Genomic DNA, 23666 nt, shown 5'->3' on the forward strand with positions numbered 1-23666 from the left:
TCTTAAGATTAAGATTTTCATGTGGTTTTTGAGTAACAAGGTTTTGTTAACAAAAGACAACCTAGCTAAACGACATTGGAATGGGTGTACAAATTGTGTTTTCTGTAGGGAACAGGAGATCATTCAACACCTTTTTATTGATTGTCGCTTAGCTAAGCTCTTGTGGCGTACGGTTAATTTCACTTATGATCTCCCACCTCCCACCAATATTACTAATATGTTTGGTAATTGGTTAAATGGAGTCAATAGACAATCTAAGGCTTTTATCCGGATAGGAGTTTCTGCCTTATGTTGGTCTATTTGGAGGGTCAGAAATGATATAATGTTTAATAAAAAAGTCTCCTTTAATTTTTTTGCAGGTTATCCATATGGTCTCCCATTGGGTTCAGCTGTGGGCTCTCCTCTCACCGATGGGCCAGCGGGATGCCATGGCTTCTGGATGCACACGTCTCCTGATGGTCGCTCAGGATATCTTGTGCCAGACTGGTTGGCGTCATACTAGAATACTGTGTTGAGGATTAGTCATAGTATGTGTTGTTTTCGATGGTTAATTTTTGTATCATAGTACAACTTCTTTAAACTTTTGATTAATAAAAGGCCGTGTGCATCACCATGATGCAGAAGCCGGGGTATACCCCCATTTCGAAAAAAAATGAGGTAACGAAGTTCACCGATTGGTCAATTGGGGCTTTCCCTTTAGCATGAACAATGTCATTTGTAAGATGCTAGGAACAAATTACAAAGGGAAGAAAACGGTGATAAATATAGAACCTGTAGGGAACAAGATGGTGGACATAACAAGTTTACTGATCAAAGTGGTTGGGAACAACCACCGCTTGGGTAGTTAAAAACTAATGTCGATAGATCTTTTGTAAATGAAATAGGTATGGCTGCAGTGGGGGCGGTAATTCGAGATCACCACGCAGCTGCAGGTAAAGTATTTAGAAACTGCTGTAATGCGGAGGAGGCTGAAGCTATTGCATTATTAGAAGGTGCAGAGCTTGCGACAAACTGGATCAGAAGCTCAATGAATTTTGAGAGCGACTGCCAACATCATCAAAGAAATTAATGAAATTGAAGCCTCACTTAGAGCAAGTTTAATAATAGAGTCAAAGTGTTGGCTATAAAAAATAGTCATGTCATCTATAGCTAATTTATAGCCAACATACAATAGTTAGCCTACAAACTTGTACTACTTTGTTGATTGATACCAACCTTTCACTTCCTTAAAGTATCTAGGAGCATGTGTAAGAGCTAGCTCTTGTATGAAAGCTCATTTAACTTTGCTCTCATTTTCTCTCTCCTTCAACTAAATAATAATATAATATTATTTTAACCTTATAGCTAGCTGATTAGAATTTATTGTATTTGCTCTTAGTCACTGGCGACGTTCTATACACAGCTTTGTTTCTCTTGCCTTTATACCAAAATAACTGGAAATGTTGTTTTGCTAAACGTTCTCAACACTCTGTAGCACATGAGTTAGCCACTTATGTTAGGAAAACTGGAATAGATTCTGTCCGGGACAGTGTTTTCTCTGTAAACGTTCCCTGTCAGTTAAAAACTAGTTTTTTTTTGTTGTTGTTGAATGGCTCTAGAGTCTTGACAAGATGAATAACACAGCCCTCCAACATCGGTATATCGATACTTAACGTTCTGAATAGCAAACATTATCCTCCAACATTTGTAATATCTTGTACACTGTCTCAGGCATACGATTCCATAGCATCGATCGATGGAATAAAGTAGTCTTTTTTGCTATGTAGTGTCATGGAGTTTCTTGTTTGACTTACGCAGAACGTGCATCCATGCACGTGGCAACTCGTAATGAAGAACATGCATCCACGGAGGACACGCGCGCGCGTGCACCTAGCCCTAGCTAGGGCAAACTGAGTTATCTGCTCACAATCTCTGCCTATAAATACATCACTCGGCCAAACACAGTTCCACACACAGCACAATAAGCTAGCTAGTTGATTCATCAGTTCGGGTACGCCTTCGATTTAACTGGTGAGTACGCAGCAAGTATCAATCTTCGTGTTTTTCCATTATTGAAATGTTGGTGCCTCACTTAAGCTCGGGTTATTGTTCTCAACCAGTGCGACGATAATGAGTTCCTCCACCGATGCTGCCGCCGTCGCGGCCCCGCCCAAGAAGACGTCGTGGCCGGAGGTGGCCGGGAAGACCATCAAGGAGGCTAGGGAGATCATCCTCAAGGACATGCCCGACGCCGACATCGTCGTCCTGCCCGAGGGTTCCCCGGTGACCAGGGACTTCAGGACCAACCGCGTCCGCATATTCGTCGGCACCGTCGAAGGAACCCCCCACGTCGGCTAGATTTGGTGCTCTTGCTTCATGTTAACAGCCAGCATACTCATATGCTCGCTCACGAATAAATGAAGAATGGATCCGTCCAGTTTGATCTTGTAATCCTGTTTGCGTGAAGTACAATAATCGATCCTCTGTTTGCTTTGTGCTGTGTGAATCTTCTCTCTGGTGTCATCTTGGCGAGTGATATCTTTTACCTGAAAGATTGCTGCACTAGCCAATTAAATCAAAAGTTCGAACTAATGAAAGAGTCTAGGCAGTGTATATTATATTTAACACCCCCCTCACGTCTAGGCTATTTTCTTCCTTAGCGTGGGTTTTATGCAGGCCGCAGAATCTTTTTCTTTTTGTTTTTAAAACTGCGTGAGCAGGGTCTAGAACTTGAGATCTCTTGACTCTGATACCATGAAAGATTGATGCACTAGCTAATTAAACTAAAAGTCCAAACTAATGAAAAGAGCATAGGCATTGTACATTATATTTAACATTATCCACTCCGACCATATATCTGCAGCAGCCAGTATATGTGTTTAGTTGTTGTCTCGGCTGCACAGTACCATTTGACTGTGGCGGCACCACATGTGTCGGATGGGATTGATGCGTTTCGCCCCCTCCCCCTCCGACTGGGCAAATGTTAGTGATCGAATATGCATGCGCTCACAGCTAACACATTATCTATTTCCTTCCTTTAGTGGTATTTGTGGTTCTTTGCCCGGTTGAGAGAAGGTCTGAATTGTGTGCAGTAACCTGGCCCACAAATAGTTTCTGTGTAGTCCCAAATACATCCGAGGTACTTCCACTATGAGTTTACAATCCTCTTGATGACGTGTGAAATTATCAAAGAATGATTAGTGGAAGTTTTCATAATGTCACAATGCATATATTTTTGTTCATATCTACAAACCAATGCATATCTTTCGTCAATAAATATTTTCCCCTAACAAAGACTTTACTTCATGGTATTATTGGTTTATAAAATTATTTTCTAAATATGACCGTTAGCACAAAAAGTTTGAGCACTGGTGGTTTATTTTCCTAAGATTTGCACCATATTATAGTGTATGATTTTTAGCTTCTCACTAGAAGTTGGGAATTTTCGAAATTTTACACGGCGTGATTTATTTGTTCAAATTGTTCCAGATTTTTTAGAAAAACTGCAAGCTCTCTGTTAAGATGAAGTTTTTATCGGGTGAAAAAAAATTCTATTTTCCATATTTGTTGCTTTGGGCAACTATTGTAATATGGGTGTGATCATGATGCCATCACCATATATGGATCTTTGAATGGTGGTGTGTATATTACTGTCTATATATTCCCAGTGTCAAAACGTAGAAAGAAATTGATACACAATCCATAAACATAAGCAAACGAGAGTACAGAGAGAGTGCATCCATTCAGGGCATGACATGCTCGCGATCAGCATGCTCCCAAGTATTTATTCATCCCTTTGCTAAAGCTACTCATACATCTGCATGCATAAGCAATAGGAAGGGCGCGCTCAAAGCAAAGATCTAGCCAATGTGTGGAGCATCGGCGACGGTGTCGACGAAGATGCGGACACGGTCAGTCCTGTAGTCCAGAGTAACCGGCGAGCCTGCAGGGAGGACGACGATGTTGGCGTCGGGCTTGTCCTTGAGGATGATCTCCCTGGCCTCTTTGATGGTCTTCCCAACCAACTCTGGCCACGACGTCTTGGCGTCCTCTCCGACGAGCTGGGCGCCCGCGCCATTGACATCCGAGCAGCTCATCGTCGACCTTGCTGCAAAACCGTATTAGTGCTTGGTATTGTGTCAACTGAGAGTATAAACCAATATAAGAAAATGCTAGCTATCTAGAGAGATTGATTCCTACCCACCAGCTAAATAGGATGGACCTCGATCAAAGCAACCTTATCTGCCTCTGCACTTGATTGATACTAGTATATATGCATAATGTACTGCATGTTGGTGTATTTATAGAGGGTGATCAGCATACGAGGCAAGGTAGCCATCTCAAGATAAGATGCTCTCAGAGCAACTCCAATAGTATAGCCGATTGTTGGCTATAAGCAAGATGTCATGTCATCTATAGCCAACATGTAGCTAACAAGTACAATAATTGGCTATTAGAATGTAGTACTACTTTTTCAATGGATGGCCCACCTTTCATTCACACACCTTGCCTAGGAGCACATGCTAGAGCTAGCTCTTGCATAAGAGCCCACTTACATTCTCTCTCCTCTTCTCTCTCCTCCAACTAGAGACAAATATATTATTTTAGTCTTCGTAGCCAGCTGACTAGACCTTATTATACTTGCTCTCACATGCATTATGCGGGCGTGCGTGATACAAGAGGTAGCTACTAATTGGCCGCACTCGATCTCGTGATGGAAAACAACAACATACCATGTGATGCACCAATTATCCTGACATGTAGCTATAGCTAGATCTACATGTCACCTTATCAGCAATCAAACTTGTTAGAGCAACTACAGTAAGTCCTAGTCAGCTGGCTATAAGGATTAAAATAGTATATTATTACTTAGTTGGATGAGAGAGAGGAGGAGAGAGAAGGAGAGTGAGCTCTTATGCAAGAGCCAGCTCTAGCACGTGCTCCTAGGCACTTTGTGAGAGTGAAAGGTGGGCCACGCATTGATTAAGTACTATATTTTTATAGCTCACTATTGTATATGTTGGCTCTAAGTTGGCTATAGATAACATGACACTTGGCTTATAGCCAGCAACTGGCTACACTATTGAAATTGCTCTTAGATTCTGTTTGCTCCCTCCCTTTCTCAGAATGAATACTCAGCCTTTCAGAACTTATGATTTACTAAGAATTTGTGTAATAATATATTATTCAATCCGGATTTGCTACCATGGAGAATTAATTAATAGCTACCCATGCCTCCAATCATCATGATTTCATCTCTATAGGGTCTGGCTAGCCTCCATGCAAGTCAGAGAGATGTATCAGACAGATGTATTGCGAGTTTGTGACCAGCCTGTTGGTTGATCATGGACATGTTCTAATCTCGATCATTTGGCAGTAAAAGCGCTTTCTGATTTAATCATCACATTTTTCGTTGGGCCAATGAATAATTGTTGTGGTTGTTGCTCTTCCACCTATCTGCGACCAAGAGTTACTATGATCAGAGATTTCATAACTAGGAGCAAAGATTATTGAGGATAAATCGATCACTACCTAGTTTGTAAGGGTTAATACAAATAAACCATTTTTATGATGCATCAAATTATTTTAGACAATTTATTCTCCGTGATCCAAAATATAGACTACACTAGAAATTTTTATATGGTATCTATAAAATATCTTATTTGTTGATAGATTCTTTTAAAAGTTTGATCAAACTTTACTTGATATATATTTTTTAAATAGAAAGGCTTAAGCTTTGAGATGGAAAGTATATATGATCGGCCACTCAGTGGCTAAAACTGGATCTTGGGCTTTTATCCGATATGTGCATAACCAAATTACTGCATATGTGTATTAATAGATGAGGTGTGACATATGGACCCAAGCAACATGTGCAGTGAAGATTCCCTCACGATGCATCCATCCAGGCGCGCGTAATGATGCACGTACGGCTGGTCGGCTGCTACAAATTAAACAGAAGACCACGTGATCGATTCACGGACCGATCAACGTGTAGCTAGGTACCAAGATTGAACATCCACGTTGGTAGTCAATCGACCTTTTTTTTTCTGATGCAAGTACTTTAGAGGGAACTAGGAAAATTATCCGTGCGTTACAGTGGGAAATAAAAAATTAAACGATGTTTTTGCGATACACCGTAATTAAAAACATTTACACATACATACATATATTTATCCTATGAACGCACGCACACCCTACGACTACGAGCACCTCCAAGAGACTGCGTCTAAGATGATTCGATGGGTCTTGAGATTAACGAAACCACTACAGACATCTCGGCATTGGCTGGAACGTCATCTCCCACTGAAAAATATTTCGCCATTACAAGACACCAAGTGTTAACCTGTCACGATATGAGGCAAAACAAAACATAAAGTATTATGTATGTGTTTTTAATTGGTCACTTAAATTGACATGAAAGAAAAAAAAAGAGTCATAAAAGTAATCCCAGACGGCTGACTCGCATCCTTAGAAACTATCTAGGAAAATATATTCCGACCAAAATTTAGACCGCCTCTTAAAGAAATATTGAGGAAAGTATATTCGGTCTGAAATTACCAAAATTTGTATGGAATTTTAATCCGTGAAATGGCATGTGAAAAAAGATGATGTATATTTTTGTCGGTGTAATTAGGTTGCCGCACAGGATATGGATCAGAAGAAAAATCCACGCGGACGCAACTGTTTGCCACGCAGTCGTTTAGCGGCATCAGTCGTTGATGGATCTCCCGCTGACATGGCATGCCCTGACGACGACGCGATGGTGGCGCACCCACGGCTCAGACCTCGTTGTGAGGTAGGAGGCTGACCGGTAGTGCTGCTCGACCACACACGTATCTTGTCTCCTCAATCTCACATGTATATATTTGGAATTTGGAGCTAGGAAATCGTGTCCAATACAAAAGCCTTAACCCAATCGGAGTTATTTTCCTCCACGAGAACCTTGGCTCGGCCGCCTGTCTAGAAATAAAATATTTTACTTGACGATGGCAGCCATAGTAAGTACTTATAAGATGGGAGGGTAAATCTGTCTAAATAAAATGTTGGACGGCAAGAAACCTTATTTTCTTTATTATTAGGTATAAATATAGATATAGATTACTAAGACCACGTGCGTGTATTCTAAGATAAACTTTGATCTAAAATTAAGCAACGAAATCTTGATATAGGGCTAATGAAACGCTTGTTGTGGCTGTGACTCCGCCGCCTACGTGGGACCAAGTTACTATAGTAAGAGCATCTCCACCGACGGCCCCTAAATAGTCGTCGGCAGAGGCGCCGACACCTCCGTATTGAGGACGCCGACACTGCATCCTCTATTTTGGGGGAGCTATTCCCACACCGGTGCCCCCAAACCGGTGGCCCCGATAGATTTTTTGAATTAAAATTTCAAATAAAAGCATAAAAAATCGAATAAAGAGAAGAAATATTCCATTCCACAAACTAACACATAATTAAGAACATGGTTTATATGAAGATATAATTTGGAACATGGTTTTACACAAACTAATACATAGTTTGAACCATGGTTGACACAAATATAAAACATTGAAAAATAATTAAACCTAACTAGGCTGGTCATCGTAGGTTTCGTGTGTTCGCTGCCAAGAAAGAACACTCTCAGACACACCTAGTCACCCAAACTGGAAAATCCAGCTGGTGCCGATGCACCTGTTGGTTCTTTCGAGAAAGAACATCCAAAAACATGCTTGCTCATTTTCGCTACGAAGAAACAACGCTCAGTCGTCGTCCTCCTCATCGGTGTCGCCGTGGTAGTGGTGGCGGCAGCGCGTCTGGTCGAACACCTCGACGCTCATGTCCCCCTCGCCAAAGTAGGAGAACATGAGCACGTAGCCGGCTTCGAGGTGGTGGTACGCGCAAACTTCTCCCAACCGATGTTGAGGTACATCTGGCCGCACGCGTCGTAGATCACGTCCACAATCCACCGGTAGCAGCCGTAGGAAGCCTCCCACAGATGCAGTGAGCCCGGCTGGTCGCCGGCGACGAAGTTGGCGAACGTCTCCGGCTGGATGCCATGTGAGTCGTCCTTGAGGACGATGACGAACTCGAACACCACTCGCCGCTCCACATCCTGCAGATCCGACGATGAAGACGACGACGTCCCATGCGACGGTGAGCGTGCAACTCTGCCGCGGCCACGACCATGACCACGGCCGCAACCTCGGCCTCGGCCTCGGCCTCGACCATACATGGCGTCGTCTCTTCAGATGGCAGCGGCTAGGGTTGGGGAGAGAGACGCTAGGGTTTGTGTGTGAGAGGGACGATGAGAGGCGGCCCTTTTATAGGCCAGAGGGAGGAGGGGGAGCAGTGGCGCTCATTAATGTCGCCACGAAGAGCAAGGCGCGCGGGACGAGGACGGTTCGCTGCGCGTCTGCGGAAACTGCACCGCCGCTGCGCCCCAATAACTCCCGTCACGAGGTAGGCGACGGTTAATTTAAAATTGAATGATCCGCTGACGCATCGGCCCTGCCACTCCCTGCTGGCGTCGACTTTTGGGATTTGTGGCTGACAGGCGGCTCCCACGCCCAAAAATTTCTGCCTCGCGAGGCGCCGGTGTGCCCGATTCGCGCCCTTGGCGAAGGGGCCGGTACGGGGTTACCGACGATTCTATTGGGCTCGGAAAAGCGCCGGCGCCGTTTGGGGTGCGCCGGTGCGAGCCCATTTTCGCTCCCGGCCCCCAAATCGCTATAGGGGCCGTTATCGGGGACGCCAGTGGAGATGCTCTAAGAGATTTCATAACTGGGAGCTTTGATAGTTGGTGTATGTATAAATAACTACTTGCGGTCGGGAACCGACGAAACATTGTTAACATGGGTTAAAATGTAGTCAGGATTACAACTTTAGCTTAGAGTGTACTAGGAAGCAGTGGCGCGGCGACACGCCGCGCCTGTGGGTGGGTGCTTCATGTATTTTTTTAGTAGAAATCATAAAGACCATTGTGTGTTAGAATGTAGGTTACTTTTGGACATGTAGCCATATCGAGACACAATTTGATATGCACTATAATAATTAGCTGGAACTCTGATGCATATTCAAATATGGACACCAAGCTGAAACATGTAATTTCCTTAGGAAGTTGATAAAACATCATTCAATAGAGTTCGATACTTACACCACAACGCAATCTAATTAACAATAATTCTATACTTGTGGACTAATTTTTTTTGCGATACACAGCACAGATGCAGACGCTCACACATACGTACATGGACTCACCCCTATGAACGCACGCACGCACACCGTACCCCTATGAGCACCTTCGAGAGACTGAGTCCAAGAAACTGATCCGACTGATCTTGAAATTGACGAAGTCACCACGGGCCCCTCGCTGTCGACAGGCACGTTGCCTCCCACTGAAAAATATTCCGCCTTTTTAATAAAACATTAAAGTGTTAAATCTAGGATTTGAACTCTGGTAAGCTGGGAGTGTCATTGCCCTCCTAACCATCCAATCACAGGTTGTTTCTCACTTATGGACTAACTCTTACATATCTAAAAAAATCGATGCAAACTCATCTTATGGGATGAGATGTATTAGGGCTAAGTTTTTCGTTGCTTAAATTTCGGGGTGCTAATTGTTTTTCCATGCTTAAATTTTAGGGTGCTATTGTTTTTTCCATTGCTTAAATTTCGGGGTTCTAATTTTTTCCTTGCATAAATTTTGGGGAGCTAACATTTTTTCCTTGCTTATTAAATTTCTAGGCTCGTTAATCTTTTTTTCGTTGCTTAAATTTCGAAGTAGGTACGAATCTTGGTTTCAGTCTGAGGTGCCACTGCGGCTTTACGGTTTAGGTAGGCAAAGAGCCGGTGAATTCATGATGTGTATTGCAGGGGTCTGGAATCTCGGGAAAAAAGAATAGGAATTGGTTGTGCGCCTGAGCGTAACACAATACTCGCACGTAATGACACAATCGAACAGGGTTACGGAAAAGACAAAAGCCACCTCGCGAGTACTCCGTACAACACAGCACACGCGTATCCCACTCGCTCCATGTCTCTCTCTCGTTCTTCCCCTTTTCTCTTCTCTATCAAGTCTTGCAGTAAAGCATGCCCAATTTGATGCCGTCCTCCCCAAATCGATGCAGCTGGCTGCTCATAGGCGCTCACCTCGGCCCGCTCTGCCGGCATCCTGCAACTGTGTTTCCTCCTTGCCACCCATTGCGACGTTGCGTCAAACCTAACATGAGCACAGCTCTGATTCCGTCAGCGATTGGCTTACATGGAGTGAGGAAGAGAAGATTTGCTGGTACGTATCCCGTCCTGCACCTCTGGCTTCTCCATTATGTACTTGATCTAGTTTTGTTGTTGGTCAAATGTATTGATCTGGAATTCTTTTTACTTACAATTTCTGGATGTTAAGCTGTAGGTGCCACTTGTTTGTAGCGATCAACTTATTGTATGATTTGGTTGCTTCTAAGTACCCTGCTTAAATCCCCCGCAAAAAAATAAATAAGTACTCTGCTTAAAAAATTAAATAAGCTAGTTGATTTCTGAAATTTGTTTCTTATAAGTTATAACTATCTGAAAACATAACATGGCATGTTAAGCCTCTGGAACTCTAATATAAATGAACTGGCAGCACTACGAAGTTTTTAGTTGGAAGGTGGATACGGTTTTTTTTTTCTCAAAATAAAAGTTGAATATGTTCCAAAATGTTGGATGCTAATTATCATATTTCGCTCATAAACTAAGATCCAAGATGTTGCATTCTGAATTATATGCATGCAGATGTAGAGTTCCAGTTTTGTAAATATGTACATACTCGGTCATTCATGTTAATTACATACTGTCTCTATGCTAGATCAATTTACTTTTCCTAGCTGTTTTTAAACTTTGTGGATGTTACTAAAATCAACTTAGAAATGTTTGAAACTATATTATTTTGCGAAGCATAGTCAACCATATCCATTTCTGTAATTTACTTTCCAAACAACTAAGTTTTCTTATTGTATTCCAAATTATTAGGTTAGAAGAAAAACTGGATTATATTTAACCTACGAAGAAACCTATGAAGGTCGGTGTGTAAACATATTTGATAGTTTATTTTTTAGAGAAAAGGGGCTGCCCCTGATTCCATCGACATACAACAAAAATAGTTCTTATACATCATCCGGTAAACATTTCAAAGAGAACAACTCAAAAGCTAATCTAGAGGAGGGGAACACTCCAACATATCCAAAGCTTGCATAGGTCATATCTAGGCAATCCGCAACTACCCGCCCGCCAACCCCCCTTTTTTTTCCAGCTGCAGCGCATTCCTGTGAGCATCCTTGCAAAGCACTGGCCTTCCTCTGATGGTTGCCAGCACCTTGTTTGAGATCATGTCCATTCTTATCCAGCTTCTTTCCCTTAAAGCAAAATTCTTTTCTCAACGACCAAATATGCCAAACCAAAACAAAACTGACAGTGTCAGGTACAAAATTTTATCATAATAAATTTGTTAGTTTCCTGATCGTACTCTAGTTCTATAAGCATACTCTATACATTGTTGATATATCTTAACTATTTTCTTTTATGGATTCAAGATAATTGTGTCAAATACCTTGTGGTGTGCATTTTTTTGTCCAACCAGGCAAATATGGTTCTGTGTTTCCTTTTTAAGGTTGTTTAAGGGAAAGTAGCAAAAATATTTATAGCCTCTATACTGATTAGCAAGTTAGTCTAAAAATGTAACCAATGCTAACTATTTTTTTGTAAGCATAGGTTCTTTTGTAGCAAGAAAGAATGAACACTTATCGCAGTAGATCAATACCATGGCATAGAAATCTATTGCATCGAATCTGATAATACAATATTTCTTTTCTTAGCTTTTGTGTGGAATGTATTTTTAGCCAAGTACTCATGAGTTTTTGTCTGGATTTTGTATGCAAAACATGGAAGCTCCATTGTGGCAAGAAATATAACATAGATATTCATGCCTAATCAAAATTATGTACTTCTCTGCCAAGCTCTTTTTATGAACATTTGCAATTTTGATAGCAGAGGTTGTTAACTCATGTAGAAAAAACGGAAGAGAATCAGTACCATCACAGGGACTCGGCGGGCCATGTTGCCAAAGACTACGCGCCTCCAAGTATACGCCCCCTAAAGAAGGTAACTGGAAAAGCTGAACCTTCACTCCCTAAGCTGGGATTTGTTCCACCTTATAAGCATAGACCGTAAGCATATCTTCGGTAGCCTGACAAATAAATAAAAATTAGAAAAGCAAAGGAAGAGCTGATTCCATAGAGACCATAGCCATTGCAGAGTAAGATGATTGAAACGATTAGAAGCAGTGCAACGGCCTGATGCGCTTGTGGGCATGCCGTAGTTTATGATCAATCTCATATATGTATTCACTAAACTACATACATGACCATGGTGCGTATCTGAGAAATTTTGGAAATATTCAGAAGAAATGGGAGCACAGTGTAGTACAAAGGGTTATTTAGTGCATGATCCAGGCCCAAGGTAAATTAGAACTTGGAAGGTGTTACTTTGCTAATTAAGCATACATTTGTTAAGTTGGATGTCACTGTACCCTAAATTATCATCAATTAGGAGACAATAAGAAACACACTTAGTAATAGTAAGCATGCTAGATCTGGTAACATGTCAACATTCTGGAAGCAGAACCTAATGTATGGCTTCTGTTATCAAAACCAAGCGCCAATAGTGTTTACTATCAGTGATACCCACCTGTACTGAGTAAGAAAAACGTCAAGACAAATTGAGGACAAACTCCATGGTAATTAAAATCGAAGATGGTAATGAGAACAATGAATTTTACATCGGACATGCTGTAAGCTAATTAAGTTAAATTTCACTATAATAAAGAAAGAAAGATCATTCTATGAATGCTTTATTGTCGTGTAATATTTCTAATTTCCTATGCTGCTTGCATAAGTACGAATTCCAGCATGAAATTTAAAAATATATCAGGCCAGGTTATGCAATAGCTTAACAGAGAGGGTCGATCATCCTAATTTAGGAATAATAATATTTGGAGCATTGGAGCTACAAAATATAGAGCAAAAGAGCGGTAAGCATAACATAGTTTCAGTTTGCATGGTTCATATCTCAGATTTCATGTTTTCATATCTGGAAATGCACTAACAGAGAATCAGTAAAAAATAGAAGAAAATCTAAGGAGGAAACATTGAGTTAACAATGAAGTGGCCAAAATTAAAAGAACCTGAAAAGAAAACAGTACCATACTAAATGAGAGACCTCTCTGAATAAGATGCAATGATTGGTTGATCACATCAGATGGAAACCTGCCTCAACGCAGGAACACACTGGCCCCTGTCCACACTTTAAAGGTGAAAATGCGTATCAGTCACTGTCAGATGGCTAGGTTTATGGCTAACATGGAAAATTAAGCTTGGATAACATAATATTGCTAAAACAATATACCAAATGGCATATTAGGATATGCAGAGGTTGATTTTGAGGGAAAAAAGTACGTACCTAGTAAGCTAGATTATAACTAAAGTTCGTCTCTTCACTACACCAATACTGTAATTAGGTACATATGATCCAACCACAATAATGCACTAACACCATTTTATTTTCAGCACAGTTGTGAGAATATTTTGGATAAAGGGAAAGCATACGTTTTATTCAGATTTGCATAAAAATATAGGTCAGTGATACTCCCTTAGAGGTAACATGTGTGTTGCTTGCTAGATAAGTAGCCGTTTCTTAAATTTGACTGCACAAACTGAAGGAAGAATAAAAAATCCAACAAATATGATGCATAGCTCTATAAAATCGATCCTGGCCCTCATCGAAACTCGGAAGTACCTCTTTCTGAATTCTGACCTGTCCTCCGGAGCGATCTACTGGACCGACAACCTGGAAATCTGGCCTCTCCCACGGCACCAGCAGGATGCCCTGGTGGATCATGTTGGTCTGCCCCATCCATCTTCACAATTACAAAATCAAATGGAAGTGCTTGCCTCAAAGACGCACAACAATGAAACAAACCAAATCATCATGTGGTACTGATCACACCAAACTTTGTAGTTACCTGAGAACTGGAAAGTCACACATCAGAAACTCTGGATCCATGAAGGCAACTTTTAGAACCTGCAGAAGCAACAATGTAAAAAACAAACGCCGCATCAATTTTGCATTACAGTTGGACTTTAACTGATGCATAAAAAGAAGAGACTCAGATGGTTATTGTAATCTAATTTTGCAGGGCCCTGTGCTTCAATTTGAGAGCATGCTATCTGGAGAGAGGATAAAAATCTAGCAACCGAGCCAGGTTGCTAGCCATCACGCTGGGGCAGGAGGCATCCCAACCAATGGCGAGCCTTACCTCCGCAGCCCCTATCCCCAAATCCTCCCGGCATGACGGAGATGCCGGGATGCGGCGACTCAGCACGGGAAATTGCTGAAGAGGAGCAAGGAAGGCTCCCTGGAGAGGCAGGATGCCGCTGGAAACCATGGATGACGGTAGGGGCGACATGAGAGGGAGTGGACGCCGGCTAGAGGAGCAGAGGCGACCACTTTACCTTGCCGGAGCCAGACACCGGGCCGGAGCTTTACCTCGCCGAACACGCCGACACGATCCGGGAACCATGGCGGCGAGGCACAACCACCACTCCAATCTGGCCGCCTCGAATCATGCGGAAGCAACATGAGGCGTCGGTATCTGGGGACGGCCGGCGATGCGGGGAACCACACCGGTGGTAGGAGGGCAACGGCGGAGGTTGCCCATGAGAAGGGGAGGATGATGGCGGCTGCCCATGAGAGAGAAGAACGGAGAGGTTGGGGCAAAGTGGAGATCGTGGCACCGCTTTGACCGAAACTGGCAAGGTACGTGGAAACACAAGGCGATCACGCTGGCCTGTTAGATCTACAGCCGGTAACCGGTTGCCCATCCATAAAAAAAATATAACCAGTCAAGTAAATTAATTGGCCATGGAAAAGAAGAGTACGTGTCCAGCAACGGCTCAAGGAAAGAAGAGATAATTTTTCCATCTACAGTGCCCTGATCGTGCCCCGATCACCCAGGAAACGCTAAACCGTTTAACTTTTATATAGTGTATAATGATAGGTACTATCGGTGCATGCAAGATTAGGAGCACATGACACATCACTACCCAGTTCGTTAGGGTCAATACAAATTTCTCTTCATCTAGCTAGGATACATACTAATGAAGTGAGATAATTACTTTAGTGTATGAAACAGTACTCTCACGAAAGATATTATCATATTGATAATGGGTGAAATACAAAGTACATAGGTAGATAGCATGCTGATCCTCAGCGTTTACTTATTCAAATCATGAAAACGACTTATTCATGAGCACCCATGGCTTCATGCATGCGTGCTTCTGCCCAAGCGAGTTAAGCAAGCTAGCCAACATGGGGGGTGCTGGCGACGGTGTCAACGAAGATGCGGACGCGGTCAGGCCTCAGGTCCCTGGTTGTCGGCGTGCCTACGGGGAGGACGACGATGTCGGCGTCGGGCTTGTCCTTGAGGATGATCTCTCTTGCCTCCTTGATGGGCAGCCCGACCACCTCCGGCCACGTCCTCTTTGGCTCCTCTCCGGCGGCAGTGACATCCAACGAGCTCATGGTCGGTTCGATCGGCGTACGTCCTGCAACATAATTGTAAGGACCAAATAAGTAATAACAATGTCACCATCCCTACCTATAGATTAATTGCGAGGAAATATATGTGTGATTGGCGACTCACCAGCTGAGCCAAATAATGGAGATCGAGGTTATCAGTCTCTGAACTTGATCGGTATATATATCCATAACGCATAAAGAGTAGGTGTATTTATAGGGGAGATGTACATATATGCAGTTGAAGCAAACGAGAGAAGATGCTCTGACGATGCAGCATGCAGGCACCCGTGATACACACGAGGTAGCTGGTGATTGGCCGCACTAGATTTGAGGATGGGTACACGTACAGCTGGTCGGCTGCTACACAAGAGGACAACGTACCACGTGATTCACAGCGTGTAGCTGCTGATTGGCCGCACTAGAGTGCACGTCCACGTCGGAAACATATAGACAATTTTGTTGTGATGCATAAATTTTAGTATCTCTTGCATGATACTACCTCCAATTTAAGGAATAAGACTCCCTCATTTTATATGTTTTTTTATTTAACCAAGAATTACTTTAAATAGATAAAAATTGTTTGTATGAAATTAGTACTCCCTCTGTTTCTTTCTATAGTGCCTATAGATTTTTGGCATTTGTTTCAGAATATAAGGTTGTACTTAGCTTTTTTTTCAGTTACCCCTCCCCATTCAGCTCCCAAATCGTTCAGCTTCCAAATTTGTTATGGTAAGTTAGGAAGATATGGATTTCCCAAATTTTATGTTGATCTCAAATCGTTCAGCTAGGGGTCTTGTGTAAAAAATACACTTGCGCTAATTTCCGTGCCAAAAAACTATAGGCACTATAGAATGGAACAGAGGGAGTATCATTAAAAAGTGTTTTTTAATACGGATCGAACGATACTAAACACATATAATATAATTAAAATTTTGTTTACTTCTTAGAGATGGAGGTAGTATATTACTTTATTTATTTATGAGGTTATTTATTTATTTACTTCTGCTCTGATCAGGATGTATTTGATGACAATCTTTCTCTAACTAAGATGCCGCACGGGTGTATTCGTTGAAACAATCGGCAAGGAGGGATGTGGGCCTAGATTGTCAGTATGTCCTGTAGTATGTCCTAATGGGGGCCCATTTACATAGGAGTGATACATAATTGGCGGCTCTCGGCCCAAATCATTGTGGGTAGGTGGGCATAGGATGCAAAATAAGCTATATCGGGCCAGATTCAGGCACTACCCTTGCCTCCTAGGTAGATTTTGGTCTTGTTTCTCACTAGCATCCTGAGACCAAATAGTTCTTTAGCTGTGCGTCTCATGAATCCTTGGGTTCGGCAGGAGATAAACCCAAAGACCTTGTAAAAAAACTTAGGTGCTAACATCTTGGTCTTGATTCTTGATTAATCCAGCTTGTAATTGACTATGTGATTATTTGGAGATTGGTAGAGAATAAGTTTCTGAGGATTTTGGTGCTATGATGGATTTTTATGATTTCTATTTACTTAGTTTTAAATATTTGAATCTGGCTCCATTTATTATTTAAATTTAAATTTTCAAATTTCCATTTCTCAATTATTTTCAATTTATATGATTTTTTTGATATTTTAGTTTGAATTATAGTTTGAGATAGTTTTTAGAAAGATTTGAACCAAAAACTTTGGTTTCTTTATTACAATTATTTGAATTCAAGTTTGACGACAATCAGACCTCTATTTTGAATTCAAAATTTAGAAGTTTGTTTCATTGTTTATTATCACACAAGGTTAATCACTCAATGAAAAAAAAAACTTTAGGTTTTCAAGTTTTAGTTGTCCCGACATTTAAAAAATGCTCAAAGGTCATGTCAAAATTTGAAATTCAAATCCCAATGCTTGACTTACATCAAATTCGACAATAGAGCTCAAAGGTCCCGTATTTTAGATATGCATGCTATGCAAATGCATAAACTTGACATCTACCCTTCTCGGGGTCCTATTCTTCGTGGTGTTACAACCACTATTGCTATTGGCACAACGTCCTCGATGATGCACCGCTGACGGATTGTTCTTCCATATGTATCAATAACGGTAGAGGGATCAACACATTCAATCCTAAGGAGAAAGGAGGAGGCATGTCCTCGTGGCTCGAGGGGTACAACTAGCTGCGAGGATCGCCGTGTTTAAAATCTTCACCGAGCCTTCCACAATCTACTTGGTGAGTTCATACCTACATCGATCCAACTAATTCTTGCATCTTCTGTAGGTTGAAAATATTTGTTTTCCATGCACAAACGCTAACAGTAACTATGATGAGTGATCTTAATCAACATATAAAACATAGTCGCACTTCGTCCGTTGGTGGTGGCACCCGAGAAATATGTGGCCAGTGCTCACACCCTCAAATGCGATGAGATAAAATGGTGTGGTAGGATGCACTTGAAAAGTAGGTCGGAGTTTGATTTGAATATGTCGGTTCACCCATCTATTTTGAAATCTATCCACCTTTTACTTATGCCCTAATCTGGAAAGAGAACTCCAAGATAGTTTTTGAAGGATGGCGGTAAAAAAACCCAAGTACATGAGGAGATAAATTGCCGCCGCCCCTTGCAACATGTTCATGATCATGCGTTTCGTTGTCGCTGTTGTGTTCGACACCTTGGGGATTCAATGATTCGTTGTTGCCATGGGCTATTGCCTCTACAGTCCCCGTAGCTACCAGGCTGATAGCTACGAGGAGAGAGGTTGGGGAGCGATAATTATAGTAGCGCGGGGCACATGACATGCGAGATAAATAACGAGGAACCAAACGGCTCAGCCCATCCACCCCCTTGTTAGCTGCCGAGAAAATTTATCAGGTCGCATATCTAGCCGTGGGCAAACAACTACATTTAGAGCAACTCCAATAGTGTAGCCGGTTGTTGGCTATAGCAAAATATCATATCATATATAGTCAATTTGTAATCAACAAGTACAATAGTTGGCTATAAGAATGCACTACTTTCTCAATGGATGGTCCACCTATCATTGATACAACTTGTCTAGGAGCACGTGCTAGAGCTAGCTCTTGCATGAGAGCCAAGGTACATTCTCTATCATCTCCTCTCTCCTCCAACTAAACACAAATATATTATTTTAATCCTTATACTAGCTGATTAGGATTTATTGTACTTGCTCTTATGGATTCTATCAAGTCGCATATCTAGGCGCCCCTTGTTAGCCACCGAGAAAGCCCATCCATCCAGGAAACAAATTTGCAGACGATTGTCGTGAAAAAAATCCTTCGTAAATTGCAATTGTACAAATATCGTAATTTTTTTTTCACAGAAGAATGGTGCTCATAGTTGTATGATGTAAGTGCGTACGTTCACATGACTGATTGTGTATACGTATTTATAAGCGTGTGCGTATGTACCGTGTTTTTGAAAAGGGGCCTGCTGAGCGTCCCCCGGGGGATCAAAATCCCCGATCCCCTGGGTCACCGATCGTACGATGGGCAATCAAGGTCATCCAACCACGGTCAGCTCTTCCAGTGAAAACGAAAAAAAAGGAAAATAAAATAACCCCACGAGCTCACCCAGTCCTTGTAGTCAACCACTGGCACATCGTCGTCTATGGCAGCGGCGTCCTTGTTATCCGCCGCCATCTTCAAACCTGACTCATCCCCGCAAATAGTAATTAACTGCATATATATGTGCACACGGGTGCAGCGACCGTGGAGGGCGAGCACATGTGGACACTAGACAGGAGCACTGTCGTGGCCGGTGGTGAGATGCCAAGAAGAGAAGCAGCTCCGTCGCCTAACGAGTCATCTACCCTCACTTTCTTATGCGTCTCTCGAGGCATAGGAATCAACCACGATGGTCCGGACTTGAAAGATCTGTCGCTAATGGCCCTCCATGCAGCCAATGAGATTTTACCTACATGTAAATTTTGATATTATGATAATATTACTGAAAATCCGCTGCAACGACATGGGCAAAACATACGCTGGGAATTTCATGTGAAATACTAGCTGATTTGACAAGATACATAAATGTAAAATACAAGATATTTAACATGTATTTACAAGGTTGGCGACATGTAATTACGAGCCAAATTTACACATATATACAGGGGTTGCCTACATGTAAATTACTAGCTTCTTGGCACATATATACATTTTTTTGTACATGTAAATTCTAATTAACATGGATATATATACATTTAAATCACATGCAATTTACAATGTAACTAGGCACGTAAATTCACAATGTAATAACCATAAATGTAATGTACAGCAGGATATATAGGACCTGCTTCTCCTCGCATGCTTTATTCAGCTAGCTAAGCAAGATTGCCAGATTTTTCAGGGCATTTTTCTTAAGTACACATGTCACAGCAAGATCAAGGTCGATGTCCAGGACTTTGTCCTGAATAATCATGTCATCATACTTATCTTCATCCCTCAGCAAGGTTGCTAGCTCTTCTGTTGGGAACATCTGCAAGAAAAAGTAATGTCCATTACAACGACAACAAATTAATTTCCATAAAATGTTAAAAGCATTCACAAAATTAACACTACCTCCGTTTCAGCTACAGTCGTTAAAACAGGTTCAAAGATGATCTTCAGAGCCTTTACTATCTTCTCATTGCCCCAGTCATCTGTGTTAATGGCAGACACATCCTTCAGCTTGCCAGCAGCCCAGCGCAAGGTTCTAGTATTTGTGTCGTCAATCAATTCACCATCAACCAGGACGCATGCCGTCACAAGCACCTTCTCGGTTACCTGGCCGGGTACAAAAACGAATATTATTGTGTTTTCAATAAAAGAAGAAAACTTGTTCATATTGCACCACCAAGAGATTTGGGCAGGGACAATTAAGGATTCTAAGTAGTACGTACACACTGCACAAACTATCGGATATATCAATAGTGTAAAAAGACATGATACCAACATTTCAACTCGGACATTAAGGAAGGCAACTTGTCAACTAACCATCTCCGGTTTGACATCAAAGCCATAACCATTCAGGAATATTTTTATTCCTTGGCATATTGGCAGGCGGTCCTCCTTCGTCAGCTTCACTTCTTCTTGGGGAACTAAGCTATGCATGAGATTCTCCAAGCCCCACATCACCTCCTTCACAGTTTCATTGAAGAGGCAAGGCACATCCCGCTGAAACAAGTGGCGCGGCAATAAAATAGATATTCAAAGTTCTCCATAATCATAAGCAAACAAAGTGGGGGAGCTTTACACTAACCAGGCTTGTTTCGATGAATCTTTTATATTCAGGTTTTCCAACAGCCAATGCCTGACCAGGGCGGTGATGGCGCGCTATCATCTCAGCAAGCTCCTTACTGACACCACCAGTACCAGGATTAAACGCACTGGACTTGTCCTTGAACGTTTGAAACTCTTTCAGGAAAACGTGCTGATAAAGAAATGAACAACGACAAGCATGTTAAGGGGCAAGGAAGAAAAGTAATCAAATATCTCACCATGTCTCCCAATTATGATGGCAGGCAATTCAGTATGTACATCGCAATCAATGTTACAAAAAGGCACTAAGTGGTAAGCTATCCGCTCTGTCAAGCATCCTAGGGTACTAAATAGAGGAAATTTCAGTAATAGATAAGAGAAAATGATAACCATGTAACATCTTCATCTCCATTTTTCTCCACATCCCTACATATACACTGCTTTTTGAAACACTAGCAAGAAACTCTAATAACAATAGTAAACGATATAGCCTTGTTTATATCCTCGAGTTCTTGTAATGCAGTTCAGAATAAGTTACAGCTCAATCATCCATCGCAAAGCAGGTAAAGAGAGAATTGTAAACATCATATGTTTCAGCCTGCACCCATCCATTCTTTTAAATTTTCTTCACCAGTGTTGGATCAAAATAGTTTTTGAAGGTGCGCGCATACACGGAATAACATCGCGCTACATGATCTCTGCACATCATGCATTAAGGATAAAGCTGTGTACTGAGTCTGTTAATTGACAAAAGCAGTGAAGAATGAGCTTATGCTCATATTATTATTATTCCCTAAAAAGAACTGAGATGAGCATAAGATCATGAATAAGACAAGAACAGTAGTTTAAATTTGCAACAAACAACCTAACAATAAGAAGGAAAGAATAAAGAGGAGGGGGCTAACCTTTGTTGACCTATAATCCTTGGCAAAGATTGTCCAGAGTTTCTGGAGATGCAAAAATCAGCAATGCCTGCCACAAATTAAGCGATGAGCAAACAAGCACATGACTAATTAACGGAGCAGGAAGATGTACCTTCATAACGTCCGGTTGGTTGAGGTCGTACTTCAAAGAGAAAACTGCGAAGCCAGAGGGCGTCTCAAACAGTACCAAGATCTCGTCGGCCAAGGTAGGATCTGCAAACATGTAAGCAGATTTAACACTAGAAGAAATAACGTACCTAGCCCTAGCCTAGATCGTTCTCTAATTCAGATAGCAAGCATGCATGACGCCAGCTATGGAATACCCGACACAGGATGAAGGCCCATTCTGTAGGCTAGGCACGTTATTTCTTCTATCCAAATCGAAAATCGCGTCGCCAGATCCATCTATCCACTATGTCATGGCATGGATGTGCCTCTACAACCGCTCTAGAATCTTGCCGAAAAAGGTTTGATATCTCATCGTTTTTCCCGCTGATGTTGGAGGGATTGATAGAGGAGGATAATGGCGGGAGGCGGGTGGCTCACCTATGTGGCGTATTGGTCCTGCCGGAGTAGGAGGATTCTCCGAGGAATCGGTCCTGCGTCGCCGCTTCCTCGAGGTCACCGTCGATGATCCTGGGCTCGAAACATGACGGCCGATGGCTGACTCAGTACCGGCAATCGCCGCCGCCTTCGCCTTACGCCGATGGCCGGTGGGTGAGATTTCGACGGGAGTTGCGGCCGTGGTCTGGTGGGATTCTTTGTCAGGGTATAAACCACACTACCTATCGATCGGGGTCCGATTGCATTCCAAACGTCGGAACTCTCTGACGCCGTCGATCGCGCGCGTTCTGAATCGAACGTTGCACCCAGCTTTTTTTCTTCCATTCATTACGCGCATGCACGAAAATAACGGGCTGGATCAACGCAAATCATCTCCGCTTCGTCCGCCACCTCTGCACTATCCAGTTAGGCCACTAAAAGCAGGCATGCTACAGATCACACCTTTTGTCTTCTCTCTTCGATGGTTTTCGTTTTGCTACTCACATAATCGTCGATGCTGTCAGGCCCCTTGCCAGAGTCATTTGTATGCAGGGGCGGAGCCAGGATTTGAGCATGGGGGGGGGGGGCGAGCAGCGACGATCACATGTGTAATACAACATATCAAGTTTAGACAATGCTTGCTCCCAGATCATTCGTGTTGCTTCAGAAAAATCACTAGATCGTTCACCGTTTCTAAACATCATTTCTGATATTAGGATTTTATCTAATCAAGATAGATTGTGCAAGTCAATAGCATTAGTAAACTGGTACATTTTCGCCTACTCAAGTTCAAATATAGCGCTACTATCACCATTCACCACCGACTTGATTCAAATTCCCAACACTAGGTCAGATTTGAAATAGAAACAACTTGCGTGGAAAAATATATTGTACGTTTTATCTTTGTTTTCCAATTAGAGAATACATGAACTCTGAAGCAAAAAAGAAAAAGGGAGCTAGGTCAGATAACCAATACTTATATATTTTATCATGTACGGGTGTACATACCTGAATCCTTGACTAATAATCCCTTGGTGCGGCGACGAAGATCAGCGGAAGCCGTGCCATCAGCTGCTACCGAGACATCCCATCAAATCAAAGCTTTGCGTGTTGCCGCCGCCGGCAGGCGATCTTGGCGCAACTGGTACCATGATAGATCCACGATGGATCGATCTGGTCGACTGGCCAGACCGCCAGAGAGTAGACGACCAGGCGCACCACGATCGATGGTATACATGGGCTGTTCTGCTTGCTGGGCTTTCCGTCCGTCTATGGGCTCAAATACTGCTAGTTAGCTAATTATGTACGTCATTAGCGCATGATTATACACATACTAGTACTGAACCTCGCTGTATTTTCATGAGGGGGGCGATGCGTTGGGGGGGGGGGGGTCTAGCCCCTGCTCG

The 23666-nt window shown here is 42.3% G+C and overlaps 2 protein-coding genes across 3 annotated transcripts; one reads left to right on the forward strand and one right to left on the reverse strand.

The window, feature by feature from the left end:
• Nucleotides 1-2109: 2109 nt before the first annotated feature.
• LOC124650336 (subtilisin-chymotrypsin inhibitor-2A-like) lies at nucleotides 2110-2485 on the forward strand. The gene has a single exon (XM_047189871.1). It carries the CDS (start codon nucleotides 2110-2112, stop codon nucleotides 2335-2337), a length of 228 nt encoding a protein of 75 aa, XP_047045827.1. The 3' UTR covers nucleotides 2338-2485.
• Nucleotides 2486-15351: 12866 nt separating this feature from the next.
• LOC124649253 (subtilisin-chymotrypsin inhibitor-2A-like) lies at nucleotides 15352-23411 on the reverse strand. 2 transcript variants are annotated; one of them, XM_047188904.1, is made up of 2 exons: nucleotides 23378-23411; nucleotides 15352-15542 (listed from the first exon to the last, which is right to left on the reverse strand). In XM_047188904.1, exons 1-2 carry the CDS (start codon nucleotides 23409-23411, stop codon nucleotides 15352-15354), a joined length of 225 nt encoding a protein of 74 aa, XP_047044860.1. The 2 variants fall into 2 exon arrangements, with proteins under 2 accessions (XP_047044860.1, XP_047044859.1); XM_047188903.1 differs by lacking the exon at nucleotides 23378-23411 and having other exon boundaries at nucleotides 15352-15573.
• Between the last annotated feature and the right edge of the window lie 255 nt (nucleotides 23412-23666).

This window comes from Lolium rigidum, chromosome 4 (assembly GCF_022539505.1).
Source record: "Lolium rigidum isolate FL_2022 chromosome 4, APGP_CSIRO_Lrig_0.1, whole genome shotgun sequence".
Lineage (NCBI taxonomy): Eukaryota > Viridiplantae > Streptophyta > Magnoliopsida > Poales > Poaceae > Lolium > Lolium rigidum.